The 14,655-nt window shown below is 34.0% G+C and overlaps 1 protein-coding gene across 1 annotated transcript in view; it reads right to left on the reverse strand.

Annotated features, from left to right (window-relative positions):
• Positions 1 to 958: 958 nt before the first annotated feature.
• LOC123536808 (cysteine-rich venom protein-like) overlaps positions 959 to 14,655 on the reverse strand; it is a 28,750-nt gene continuing 15,053 nt past the window's right edge. The window contains exons 5-11 of the mRNA XM_053528432.1: positions 4,369 to 4,459; positions 3,926 to 4,068; positions 2,971 to 3,056; positions 2,438 to 2,520; positions 2,215 to 2,313; positions 1,586 to 1,699; positions 959 to 1,270 (exon numbers count right to left, since the gene is read on the reverse strand). Coding sequence (XP_053384407.1) covers positions 1,254 to 1,270; positions 1,586 to 1,699; positions 2,215 to 2,313; positions 2,438 to 2,520; positions 2,971 to 3,056; positions 3,926 to 4,068; positions 4,369 to 4,459 — 633 coding nt within the window. The 3' untranslated portion in view covers positions 959 to 1,253. The remainder of the gene's footprint in view (positions 1,271 to 1,585; positions 1,700 to 2,214; positions 2,314 to 2,437; positions 2,521 to 2,970; positions 3,057 to 3,925; positions 4,069 to 4,368; positions 4,460 to 14,655) is intronic.

Genomic DNA, 14,655 nt, shown 5'->3' on the forward strand with positions numbered 1-14,655 from the left:
TGCCACTAGCGATTGTTTCGGTTTGTTAATGAAATATACATTGCAAATGTTATATGTTAGTTAAATATAACTGAAAAATGCATTTGTTAATAATATATGGATAGTTCTTTTAACAAACAGCCGTTTAATCAAGTATATTAAACTCTGTTTCTGATTTTTTTTTAAATTACAACCCTGTTGCGCTGAGTCAACAAGAAGATGGTCACTTTTCAGCGTATCATGGTTGTAACTCACAAATCTTCAAATATATCTTTATTGGTTTTTTTTTACAATTTTATCTTGAATATTCTTGTTCTGATTTTGTTCAAAAATAAAAAGTTAAAGTATACAAATGTACTTGTTTTTCAGGTGTTGCATTTGTTCATTTTATTATTGTTTTCTTGCTTGTCCTGTAAAGTTCAGAAAAATCGCGTTGCGACCATACTACACTATCCTATCAATATGTCGTGCAAATAAATGATGCTTTATACATGAATAATAAACACTTTTACCACTAATGACTAAACAACGCTCTTTGTTAGTATGCGCTAAAACATTATTTGACTTCTTGGTAAAAATAAAGAAAAGTAAGATTCTAATGGACAATACCTGAAGAAGTAAATAACAACTCGAAAATGACAAGATAAAAACTTAAAATATTACTATAAAATATATTACTGGTTGGGTTACGAATCCAGGCCGACATTTGTCAATTGGAACTTCAGTCCAACGCCTTTACCACTTTGCAACCGTACTGTATATATGCTTAAGATACTAGAAAATAACATTTTTATTGATCTCAGTTATTATCTAATGGTTATAAAGTGTTGATTGTGTTTTTGAATATCATATAGATCAGTTATCTAGTGATGAAGGTTCAAATTGACAAATGTAACTTTATTCATTTCAGCTTACTAAGCCCCTACCTAATATGAATAAAAATGTATCAATGAAAACGGTAAACACATTTTAAAAGACAACGCTTAGATTTATTGGTTTCTTTGTTTTACATTCAATAACCAACGATAATGAAGGTGGGTACAAAATAGCATTATCTCTCCAGCCTAACTGTACTGATAATGTTTGGAGAAAAACATTTTATTACTGTTAGAGTGCATTATGTTCTGAAAGAAACTATGCGTAACTTATAACACGCACGCAGCAACTGTCATAGAAAAGTGTTCTGAACTTGAGCAAAGATACAGAAAAATAAAAATTTCGCTTCCGTATATTGTCTCAAAAACTTCATGCACTCAGGAGTGACGTTTTCATAATCACGCATTTTCGGCAGCTGAAAAAGCAAGAACTTGAATTGAACAGCCATTTTTGAAAGTTGAATATGGTATTTTCACGGTAATCATAGCCGAGCATCATCTGAAACCTTTATAAATATCTCTTTCTACGGTTTATCTATTAAATTATCATTCGTAAAACAGAAATTATATGCAACATCTGAGTCACTCATGAATTAGGTTATATTTAAAAGTAATTGCAATTTCACCAGAAAAAAAAACATTGTACAATGCAGTAAATTCAGCTTGAAAGAAAGTTGCAAGAGTGTCACTTAGTTTATCTGTTACATAAATTACAGTGTTCGCTGCCTTACCTCCGCACCATCCACATGTTTTTGGACAGTCCTGTGGCACATTTGATACCGTTTTACAGTGGACCTTCCATCCTGCACAGTGTGAAGGCTCTGGCATTCCACCGTCACAATTCACTGAAACCAGACACATACATACAATTATTTAAATGCGTAAAAAATTGGACCGTCAAATGTAGATGCCATTTTGGTTTCAGAAGATCCTTTTTATGACAAATTCGGTATTTTATCAAAACACTAAAATTGCATTATTCAAATTGTACATCTAGTTATATTCTACAAACAGGAAGACAATGGACAATGCGCAAGACTTTTACAATTTATGAAATACATCAATTATGATGAAAAAACGTACAGAAAGTCTTTCTTGACAGTTTCAAGTCAATTTTACCTATACTTGGTTACATCTCGTGTCAATTACTGGTACTACTAATTTCTTGTACTAAGTCCATACAAAACCAAGCGTCACACTGTAATTCATGCTGTAATTTTGACATTGGGTCCTCTCTATATTCCAATAAAACTAAATGAAAACTTAGGACAGGCTATAATTGCGTGTACACTTTTGTCTGAACATTGTATAAGTTACGTTTATATATATATATAATTCAAGCTGTAATTGCCTGACTTACGTGAACAATCGGCTCCCTTGTAGAACTTAGGTTTACATGCGCACGTGCATGTATTTGGGTCCATCTTTCCCCCATTCTTACACAGGGCATCTTTACAGTCTGGAAGCAACAATGGAAGCATTATAGTTAACATCTAGTTTATTAATCTCGAACTTTGTTATCAAATTGTTAATATACAAATTAATTCAAAATGAATTTAACAGCTGCACGTAAAAACACATACCACACAGTTTGTTGTTGCACGTGCTCGAACAGGCACCACAGGATTTTCCAGAGGTATACGGACTTTCACCTTTCATATTTCCCCTGTAAAATATACAACATAATATACATTCAAACCTGTGCTTAAATGGACCATTGCTTCTATATTTAACCTAGAATTTGCATATATACATATGAAGGTTAAACAGTGTGTAAATAAACCATGTTAAAGAACTGAATTTCAACTTAAATTTACAAAGGTTGCGACCTCCTTGTTGTACGTGTACAATCTCTATACATAATGATGAAATTTATCCGACAAGTGTAGTTGTCGGAGTTGATCGCTGCCCTGAAATCTACACGTTTAAGACTTATATATTAAAAGTATATATTGTACTTGAACAACTTCATTGCGAAATAAGTGTTATGTTCTCAATTTTGACACCTCAGGCACTTATCAGAATAAAGAAAGTAATATAATACAATATGTACGCGTACCCGTACAAGTATGGAACTACAACCTTTCTTACGAGAAAACACAACTGTTTAACTTACGCTGGACCATAGTTGCAGACGTAAATTCGTTTCTTACCACACAGAGCGAACCCGCAACCGACCCTCACACTTGTTGCCCAAACCATCTAGAATAATTAAGTTAGAATTGCAGAAAAATGCGAAGCTCCGACAGTTTCTTGCTCTTGTTTAACGACAAACGAAAAGTGCATCGGTCTATAGATACGTCACAAACATTATCTGTTTTCATAGTTTCTGTAAAATGCTATCATTACCTTAATTCCTATATTGTTCCTGTTTGTACCGTCTTTTTGTTTTGTAAATAATAGCCTGTTAGCATTTTATGTTAGCGTTCTGTATCTGTGTATAATCCATTTTAGCATTTTATGTCAACATATTATGAACTGTTAGGCTGTAACCATGTATCGTGACCGAATATCTGTAGGTAGTAGTAACTAGCATTTTGTACCTGTATATAGCGACTTTTGGAGTTCTGTACGTACCTGTTTATTACGACCTTATAGTTTGTGCCAGTCAACCTGTCAACATTTTGTATACAAACTTCAATAGTTATTGTGTTAGCATTTTGTACCTGTAAGTTTTTATCTGTACGTTTTTTACGTTCAATGACCAGGGCCCAGTTGTTGGAAACTTTAACAGGCGATTAAGCTAACGGTTGATTAGCTTTTAGGGTTATTTTTCGGCATTTCAAAAGACTTTGAAAAACAAATGTAAAAGGTAAGAATTTTGAACACTGAAAAATCTTTACAATAAAATCAAAATACCATACTATTGTTTCCCACCAAGTCTAGAATTTTGAATTAAAATTTAACAGGCGGTTACTTTAACAGCCGGTTAAAGTTTCGAACAACAGGGCCCTGAACGTTTTTACAAGTGTAAAATGACCTGCACATTTTGTAAAATGACCTTTAAGTTTTTACCCGTGTAAAATGACCTGTAAATTTTCACATGTGTAAAATGATCTGTAAGTTTTTACCTGTGTAAAATGGCCCACTGGTTCCCCGGAAGGACTGCTGTTGGAATCATAGTCATAGAATTGTTTTTCGCTTGCCCAGTCTTTAACAGCTTCTGTCCAGGATGTCTGACCCTGTGCCAAATTCTGCCCCACAGTAAATCGACCTTAAGGACACGAGAATTTACCTTAAATGAGGGATTTTCAAAGGAGGAAACATCATAATCACTAAAACCATGTCGCTCGCAAATCAGATTTCCGAAGTAAAGAAAGTAACTAAATAAAACGTAATTTGAAATACCATTCAAATTAACGAACGCTTCTCCGGCACGACTTTTGTCAACATAAAAGGGCTAGATTGGAATGCGTTCGTTAAAACTCATTCTAAAGACATTTTTAAGAAAAGTAAAAAGGTCAGAATTCATAAATTGCCTTAAACACAAATAAATAGCCTTAGATTAACAAACCGAGATCATTTCTATTGTAGTTCTTGTCATGTGCATAGACGCAATTGCTGGCCCAACCCTGTGCTATCTTAGCCAGTCCTTCATCCCAGCTCTGTAATAAATACATAACCACTTTCATTTATGTTTGCAAAGTTCTCCTTATGATTGTAATAAAATCAGTTTATACAAGTTGTTCCCTTTGATACGTTCACCCCCATCAGAAGCAATTATATTTTAAACACGGCTGCTTGCTTAGAAACTCTCAAATTATAGTGTGTAGAGTGGAGAGTAAAATAGAAGAAGTAGAAACTCCACAGGTCGCTCGACACAACAAACATGAAATGTTGCAGGCTCTGTTTGATTGAGCCTGTCCATGGACGGTAATGGAAATGCATGCTACCGTCCACGCCCTCTAGCCCCGGGTTGAGCAGACCTCAACATTTACACATGCTAAAAGTACAAAAAAATAATTTAGAGACAGTCGCAGATGTGTTCATACGGCGGTGCACATGGAACTTTCAATTTTTTTTATTTTTTTTTTTTTTTTGGATTTAACGTCGCACCGACACATGATAGGTCATATGGCGATTTTCCAGCTTTAATGGTGGAGGAAGACCCCAGGTGCCCCTCCGTGCATTATTTCATCACAAGCGGGCACCTTGGTAGAACCACCGACCTTCCGTAAGCCAGCTTGATGGCTTCCTCACATGTAGAGTTCAACGCCCCAAGTGAGGCTCGAACTCACATCAATGAGGGGCAAGTGATTTGAAGTCAGCGACCTTAACCACTCGGCCACGGAGGCCCCTGGGAACCTTCAATGCTACACTAGTGTGTAATTCCATGAAAAGCGGCTTATGGTCCCCAGTTAAAATAATGGGTTTGCCCTAAACGAGAAAACAATGGGCAAAACTGAGATCTGAAGTTTACGGAATCCTGTTCGTGCCACTTAAATTGTCGCCTCGCCAACACGCGACAACGCGATAATTATCGCGTTGTCGCCTTGTCCGAAAACATACTTACATGCGACATTTAACAATCCTCGCGAGGTTAAGAGGGCGACAATTATCGTCTTAATTGTCGCTTGTCTTTTTTAAACCTCGCATCGTGAAATTGAAATCCAATATACATAGTTGCGAGAATTAGTAAAATCTCGCATTGTCGCATTGTCGCTTTGTCGCCCGGTGATAGGGATTATTTCTTACTACAGCACCGTTGGTGAAATTTTCTGCTACACCGTTGACAAAGGGAAACTACGGAATACGGTTAGTGTCCCATTGAATGCCGACGAAATATTGACTAAAAACGAGTATGAAAACAATTTTCTACACGCCATCGGAAAAATTTGCTGAACTTTGCAATTTTTGCTTAAAATATTAGCCGTACAATAAGGAAAAAGTGCTTATGAAATATTTGTTTGGGGTAAATAACTGCAAATAAAACTTTTTTTATAGAAAATGACACTATCTGAAAGTCTGTGTCAAAAAGACAATATTATCTGTTCCTTCGTCTGTACGTAATTTAGGATATCAGCTGTATTTCCGTACTTTTCCGTGCGGAAAAAGTCCGTGTTTTTCAATAACCTTTAACCTGCTGGACAAGATTGATTCTGCCTTTACGATCAGTGAAGATCATAATCAGCCTGCATATCCGTGCAGTTTGATCATGATCTGCACTGTTCGCCATTCAGTAAGTATCTTTTTGGATAGCACCCTTTGTAACAGTTAATGGTACTGTCCAAATTGAAGGATGGATAAGTTCATTATAGAAATTTAGCAGGGTAAGTGTTAACTTCAAATAATTCTAAAATGTCCAAACACGAGATATTTTTATGAAATAACTTCTATAAATTAAATGTAAATATTGTCTAAACAGACATGTAATTTGTATGTTTTGACAAACTACGGTTTCCTCGTGGGACAGTCTAAACATGTACCATTTTTCGTGAAAATATGCATACTTCTTCATATATTAAATATAGGGATTGGCCTTGTCAGAGGAGTCATATCTTCATAACCTGATGTCCTATTTTAATAAATAAATGATACCTTAATGCAAAGGGCAAGCCAGTACCTAGAGAAAACAGGCCAAGTTTGGTTCAAATCCGGTCTGCTAGGGGTCAAGGTCATAGGTTAAAGTTCGGTAATATTCTCAAAATATGAACTTTTTAGAGCAGTCAAGGCAGGCACTATCTTCACTGAGTCCAACGACACCATTGGAACAATTCTCACGGCTCCCCGGTTGGACCAGCTTAGTCCATACTGAAGAATTGGGCAAAAATCGATTCTATTATCTTTCCTTGTTTATTGAGATCAACGCTATACCTTGTTGTCTCCCTTCGACCGTCTAGCTAAATATCGATCACTATCGGATATTTTTAGCGAGTGTTCAGATCGTTATGGTTCGGCTATCTCCGCTTATCGTATCACGGGAGGTGCCGATCATAAAAAAAAAAAACACAAGGATTATAGATTAGAGATCTCCTGTAAAAACGTAGTGAGACGGGTGATTTATTTTAAACCAATTTTAAGTACGGGTAAAACGACAACAGCAAATATAGTCATCAACTTGGTTTAATTCTGTTTTTCAATAATGTAAAATACGGAACGGAAAAAAAAGAAGACACTACGTTATTTATTCTTTTATTTTGCATAGTCAAAGAGCTATAAAAAAAAGTGTTTATACTTCTTTGGCATAGTATATGAAAATATGATCAACACTATATTATCTTCTTTATATTTTACATGAAAGAAACTGACACATAAAAACAAATATGAATACACAAAATCATGTATATTAGGCGAGCATAACATACATGTACATGAAACTACTATTGTCTTTAAAAATAGAAAGCAGGAAAAAAAATATATATATATATTTTAAAAGTGCTTACAAACTTGACAATTTCATTTTCAGTTATTATAAATAGATGTGAAATGCTTTTTTTATTATTATTATTAACCATATTTAACTTGTCAAAATTAATTTTGCTATGTAATGAACATTTGAAAAACATACTGTCACACACTGATGAAAAATGAACAGAAAAAAACAAACTAGCAAACATACTTGACAATGTAAAAGGTATCTTTTTATGACACCAGAGCCTGTTAATTGGAAGTGTGACCTATTTGCCCCCGAGCTAGTCATTGTGTAATAAAGTAAATTGCGAATTACGCACTGTTATTATCACTTAATACTATGTTGTAACAATCATATTTTCTGTATCATCGGCAGCTAAACTTCGTGCGAGTTCGTGCGTTTCCGCACGCGTCCGGAAATACCACGGACACGGCAAATAAAGAAATAATACAAAAATCACCAACTTTTAAACGTCTAGGGAAGCAAGAAGACATTAAAATAATTTTAAAATAAAAACATTTATAAAAAGTTTATTGTCTGTAGAATACTTCAATAGGATAATAAATATTCTCAAAATATGAATAAAATGGCTACAGGGAAAAGAATAACATAGGTATCACAGGTTTTTGCTTATTTTATTCAGTAACTATATGCCGTAAACAAGACTGATAGTGATGTTTTTTAATCGCCAAGGGAAGCATTAATTTTTCATTTTAGATAAATAATTTTTGTATCTTTGTAAAGAGAAAAGAATGACGAACATTCAATAGGATAATAAATATTGTGGGGGGGGTTTCCTTTCAATTAAAAAAATATTGTTAAATTTTTTTTTTTCCTTCTTTGTTTCTATGGAAAAAACAACCAAAAAAACGATATCCGCCAGGTGTTTTCAAGGGGGAAATTTTACCGATAAGACGACAAATTTTTACCAAAATTGTTGATCATGCTTTGCCAGCACCCTACCGCATAAACAATTTGGTCTTTTAGTCCCTTCCTGACTCGGGGCATTATATGGACTTGTAAGAGTTTAAATGAAAAGCTTAGATACTCCCAACATATTCAATAAGATGGTAGAACCCGGGGATTAAGAGTCTCGAACAGCGGTCAAAATCAACCCTCGTGTCATCAAAAAAAACCGACCTCCTGTCTACCCCCCCCTGACAAATGGCCACCCAAGACTTTAAAAGGTCTCATCAATGGATTAAATTGATTTCCTGAAAAAAAATCGGGAAAATTTTTTTTATATTAGTGCCCTTGTTAAATTTTGTCGAAAAAAAAAATTTTTTTGTCCCCCGATTTTTTTGTTTTTTTTTTTTTTTTTCCAAAAAAACATTTTAATCTATTTCACGACGAACCCCTTAAAAAAATAAAATATCTTCCCCAAAAACTAATATTCTAGGTGGGGGGATGGTAAGTTTTTTGGGTGGGTATTAAAAAAACCCCTTTAAAAAAAAGCAAAAAAAATAAATTTTTGGGTAATAAAAAAAAATTTTTAGGGGTGCAGGCAAAAATTTTAAAAACAAATGAGTGATGAAAAATTTGGGCCCCTTAACGAAGTGACCTTTGCCCTGAGAATAAAAAAAAATCAATGGGAAAAATAAAATTCTGGCGGTTTTATTTTTTTTAAATCCATGCTGCAGACAATCATAAAATTACAATAAAGTAATAAATGTCGTAGCTACAAAATAAAAAAAAAACCAAAAGAGGTCCAGGAAAAATTTTAGCAGTTTAGCACCAGCTGCCTAGCCGTGAATTTGGGGGTCTAGCGCCAAGCGCCTAGCACGTAATTTGGCGGTCTGCAGCCCGGCGGCATAGCAGGGTAAGTTGGCGGCCTAGCAGCCAACATTTTTTTTGTACCTTTTTGAAGTCAGGGCACGTCGAGATATATAAAAACAAACAAAATCAGACTAAGGCTGTTTATGCACAGCGTTGTCAACCGTCATCAAAAATCGCCATACCCGAGTTTACTGCAGTATTAATTTCAAAGGGAAAATGAAAAAAACTTTCAAACCTACGCTCAAAAAATTTGAATTCTAAACCCTTAGAAAATCTACAAAAAACCCACGCGAACGCTTACTTAATAAAAAGGAAATTCCGTTGGGGCCCCATCCCCTTTGAATATTTTATCTAAAAATGCGATACGGGTAACGATGTTGAAAACGCGAAATCCCCAAACAAGATAAACAAAACGCGACAACACGATAGAAACGCGATAATACGATACTAGATGGGAAATCGCGTTTTCACCTCGCCGTCGCGTTTCACCTTTTCCGTTATCGTATATCGCGTTTCATATCCTTGTCGCTTTTTCGTTTGTATCCCCCCGTATAGTCAGGGAGAACTTTCCTAGATGACCGCGGTTTTCCGTCGGGGAAACAGAAGGCCCGGGAAGTGATTTTAAGGGTAAATGTCGCAAAATATGTCAATTAAATATTATTTGTCTACAAATGGAAATGAAATATAATGTAAAATAAGAAATGAAACTATTTTTTCCGGTGTTCATACAATGAACGCAGAAAAATCGGAAAAATTTAAACAGGTTTTGCCGACCCTATTCTGTGTTCTTTTCGCAGAACCCCCGAAAAAATCATTTCTTTTTCTTAAATAATACAATGATGTAACGTCAAAACACAAAATAGGAAATGTCGTAAAAAAGCGCAGCAAACACATGAACGCGTAAAATGCCTCCAAGAAACCTGTGTACCCAAAAAACTGGGCAGGCAAAAAAAGATCCGTCCTTTTAAAAGCGGGGATAAATTTTTTTGCTCGACATAAAAAAAATAAAATTTGGAAAATTGAAAGCATGTCTAAGATTTTGAAAATAATTTGGATACTCCAAAAAGACCCCAATTAAGATGAAGAAGGGTAATGAGGGGGATTTAAAACAATTATCGTTGATAAAACGTAAATAACACAAAATTGATTTTCCCCCAAATGCACAATTATTTTTGAAAAGGTAAAAGCACATTTTTACGAAAATAACGTCAAAAACTAATAATATCTTAAAAAATTTATTTTATGTAAAATGAGAAACAAAAATAGGGGGCACCGACTTCGTTTTTGCAGTTTTGTCATAAATTTTCCCTACCCCCTTTTTTTTTTGCTTTTTTCTGCAAAAAAATCATAAAAAAATCTTTTTGACAAATCAATAAATACACTTTAAAAATTTTTAGCCCATAGCGGCTTTGTTTGCACAGAGTTTGTTAACGAAATTTAGTCTGACCCTTTTTGATTAATAAATTGACCCAAAAATCTAGCAGGTTTTGTCCCAAATCGAACTCTACGGAATGCGTTTTTGTATAAATTGGAGCACTTGTTGGTATAAGTTAAAAAAAAACCAATTACTTAAAAGGCATTTTTCAGCAAAATAAGAATAAAGTCCTTGCCCCCGACTTTATTTGCGAGCTACGAAGCTCAAAAAAAATGATAAAGTCTCAAAGGGGCGATATGGAGGGCTTTGGGGCGTTGCGCATTTTCCCCTTTTTTCTAAATTACCAAACGTCTTATTACAAAAAACGGCGAAGCTGTTGCAAATAAATTTACCATACCGTTAAAAAATCAATATTTCTGAAACATACTTTATCTTGTATTTACAAAATTACTTTTCAATTTGTTTTTATCACGTAATAATGGGATATTTTCAATATTATTTTTGAAAAAATTTAGGCTATCCCGGTAAATGAAACCCGAAATTTTTATCTCTCGCATAAATGTTAGGACATATTTTAAAAAGATGTGTTTAAGTAAATTTAAGGGGTGCAACTCGGAAACTGATTTTTTTTGCATAGAAATGTTACAAATATGAAATGTTTTTTTTTTTGTGAACCCCCCCCCCCCCCATGTTGTTTTGGGGGGGCAATTAGTTTGCCCTAGCCCACCCCCCGCTGTCCGTCAGCCAAATTTTGTGTGGGGATATCTCAAAATTTTGACAAGATCATCAAACCCCCCGGTTTTGTTATCACATTCCCTTTTAAATATTATAATACGCCTCGGATGACATTCTCCCTGGGTAATACACGCGGTACATACTGACATCACTTTCGCTTGGTCCGTACAAAAAGGTTTAAAAAATTTTTTTTGATATAAAATATTTTTTTTCCCCGGGAAAAGGGGATTTATCTTTTAGACAAAAGGAAGGTATAATAAAATGTTTTTAATTTGATCTCCACAGCCCCCCCGACCAGTTTTAGGCCCCTTACGTAGTCGAAAATATACATAAAATTTTTTTCCATGTATCTTTTTAAGTGTTTCAAGTTTTTTGTTGCATAATTTTAAAAATAAAATTTCTGCATGTGAAGTTGTAACAATTGGGGGTGACTCCCGCCAATATTTGTTTTCTAAAATTTTTCTTTGAAACTACGCACTAAACAAACTCAATGATGTATAGAAAGATTCAACCAGGTCGAAAAAATTTTTTTTTTTGGAAAGGGACAACTGGAAACCCGCTTTTTTTACGTTGAGATTTCAGAACAAATTTGCAAGAATACCGGTAGGGGTTCCAAATTTCAAACAAAAACATTAAATGCATTTAAATAATTATACCTCAATACAAAAACAGAACAAAACACAAATGCATAATTTTTTCATGTTTTTTATGACAATGCGTTAAATTCATGGTGATTTTAAATTTCAGAAATTGTTATAAAATATCTGAATGATAAATAAAATTTTACACATCAGCTTTTTCAAAAATATGGAATTTGAAATCCCTTTTTCAAAATTTTAAAGTACCCTTTCATATAGAAAACTTGCACTACACAGCATATAAGTGCTAACCACCAAGATTTCCAGCCGAAAATAAAAAAAAAATTTCCCGGTGTATCGCCCTCCTGCATCGCTCTTTCCAACAGCTTTATAAACGTAATGTCGCGACGTGCGATGCGAAACGTTTGGCTTTCCCCCAGACGTCGTAAATTTCACCTTTTTTACCCTAACTCTCAGATTTATGAAAGGGGGGAAAAATTTTAAAATCAAATACAAAAATTTGGTAAAAAGAAGGGTAGAGATAAATTAAAGAAAACACTGATTTGGAAAAATCGGGAAAAAAATTTAAAAAAAGAAGCAAAGCATTTAGTGCCAAAAAGCACAAACTTTAAAAAACATAAATTTACTTTTGTAAAAGACTTTATTTTTGTTGTATTTTCATTTTTGTTTTAAAAGCTTGAAAACTATTGTATGTGCTTTTTCCTGTGATAAAAAATAGAAAGCGACGCATACAAATACAATCACATAAATAAAATAAGGAATAACTTTTGTAAATGAAACGTCAATATTGAAAAACAATGATGCTTTGCAAAATAAAAAGAACATACAATAAGATAACGACATATACAAAACAAGGGAATTTTTTTAAAATATGAAGACACGACTTGAAAAAAATATCAAATACAATAAGAATAACAAAAATATAGAAAAACAAAATGACTTTAAAATATAATAAAAGGGCTTTGAATAACAAAACAAACATAAAAAATAAAAACATACAAATAAATTAAAAACGTTTGACCCAAAGCGGCTAAAAGGGTTTAATGTTTTTTTTAACTTACGTCAAAATCTATCGCTGAACTTGTTAAACCCGAAGGTCAAGCGCCCTAGCATTTGCCTTTTTTAAACACTTTGAGAAACTTCCACCGTTTTTATCAGTATGGATCTTTTTTTTTTTCAAATTTGAATAACGGAATATTTTAGCTGGAAAGATGCTAAAAATTGCAATTTTTAATTTTTCTTAAACAAATCCGGATAATATGAATGAAATGAGGTTTTAAGAAAGAAAACGGTGCCGTTCCAAAATTTTACGCAAAAATTTAAAATCCAGGTCTCCCGAAACGTGACCCCTCAGAATCTTTTTAAAACAGACTTTTAAAACACCTAAAAAACGGGGGAAAAATTTAGTATGAAAAAGGGGGGGGTAGTGATAACAAGAATTTTACGTTAAAAAAGTTTAAAGAAATTCATTTTTCTTTATTTTATTTTTTTTAACAATTTTATTGCCGTTGTTTTATATTAAATTCTTTCACGGGAGAGGTGCAGAGGAAATCCCGGGTCGAGGGAAAAATTTTCGGCATAACGAGGGGCCCTTGCCCAGTTACCGTTTAACAGTTACCAAGAGCCGGGTATTTCAACTTCACCTACCCCCTAATTGAATCTTTCTTGCATGCTCACTCAACAAACAGTAGTAAAAATAAATTCAAACAGATATTTTTTTAGCACTTTTTTTTATAGAGCATTAAAAAAGCCGGGAAATTTACGTCAAAAAACAGAAATAAGTCAGACTTTTCAAAACGAAAACAACGTAATAGTTCCCATTTTTTTTTACATGCAAAGACGTAGTTTTTCCGTAAAAGACATTTTTTGAAAGGAGAAAATGTTAAAAGGAACAACGAAAAACTCAAGGTATTTGATTTTTACGAAAACATTTTTATTACTACATAAAAATTTGACATCAAAAAAAGAGTTAAAGAAATAACCATATTTTCCTTACATTTTTTATATCGCTTTAGGCAGTAAATGCTTTTTTAGATCATTTCACAGAAAGACAGGGGAATGCAATAAAACCTGATATACCCCATGCAAGGTTCGGTTTTTTCCTCGTATCTACTGGACTATATAAATTTTCTCCGGCACAAAAAACAAAGGGCCTACTTTTTTGGGGGTTTTGATCGAGAGGTGCAATGTGACAGTTTGGTTTTGAGTGGGGGCGGGGACGTGTTTTGTTTGTTTGTATGGGGGGGAGGGGTTGTGGGTGTGACAGCGCAAATTCGTCTTTTATTTCCTATCTTATCCGAAGTTAAAAACAAAACCTTTAAAAGTTTTTAAGTTTTGATTTGGAAACAAAATAAAAGGGAAACTTGCCATTTTAACTAAGTTTGTGACATTGACTTTGACCTACCAATCATGTTCATGGTCTGCACTTTATCTCATCGCCTCCTATTCATATGCCGAGTTTTAAATCAATATTTTTAACGGTTTTTAAAAGTAGCCTGGGCTCGAAATATAACAATCTACCTTTGGGCGGAAACCGGGCGCTCGTTTCTGCCCGGGGCGTTGGTGCCCCCGTACGCCCGTGCGTTGGGCCATCCATTTGTAAACACATACAATATTATTATTCTGGTGATTAATTCAAACGAACAAATTTGTATTACATGTAAAATTTTTTCTTCAAGTGATAAACTCAAAGATGAACTTGAAATATAAAGCTTCCCCGGGATCTAGATATACCCTTTTACTTAAAAGAGGAATCCATTTTATCTGAATTTTGCAATTATGGCAAAATAGATACAAAAACATTTTTTCTATCCCCACAATTAATGTTGGCATACTATATAATTTAAAATTCTTAAAACTGTTTCTGAAATTTTAACGTAATGTAATCAGTAAATTTTGGGTTTTACTCCTTCCCCGATCTAATCTCTCATTTTCAAAAGGACTTTCTTAACTTTTTGACTGTAA

This window comes from Mercenaria mercenaria, chromosome 17, assembly GCF_021730395.1.
Source record: "Mercenaria mercenaria strain notata chromosome 17, MADL_Memer_1, whole genome shotgun sequence".
NCBI classification, from domain to species: Eukaryota; Metazoa; Mollusca; class Bivalvia; order Venerida; family Veneridae; genus Mercenaria; species Mercenaria mercenaria.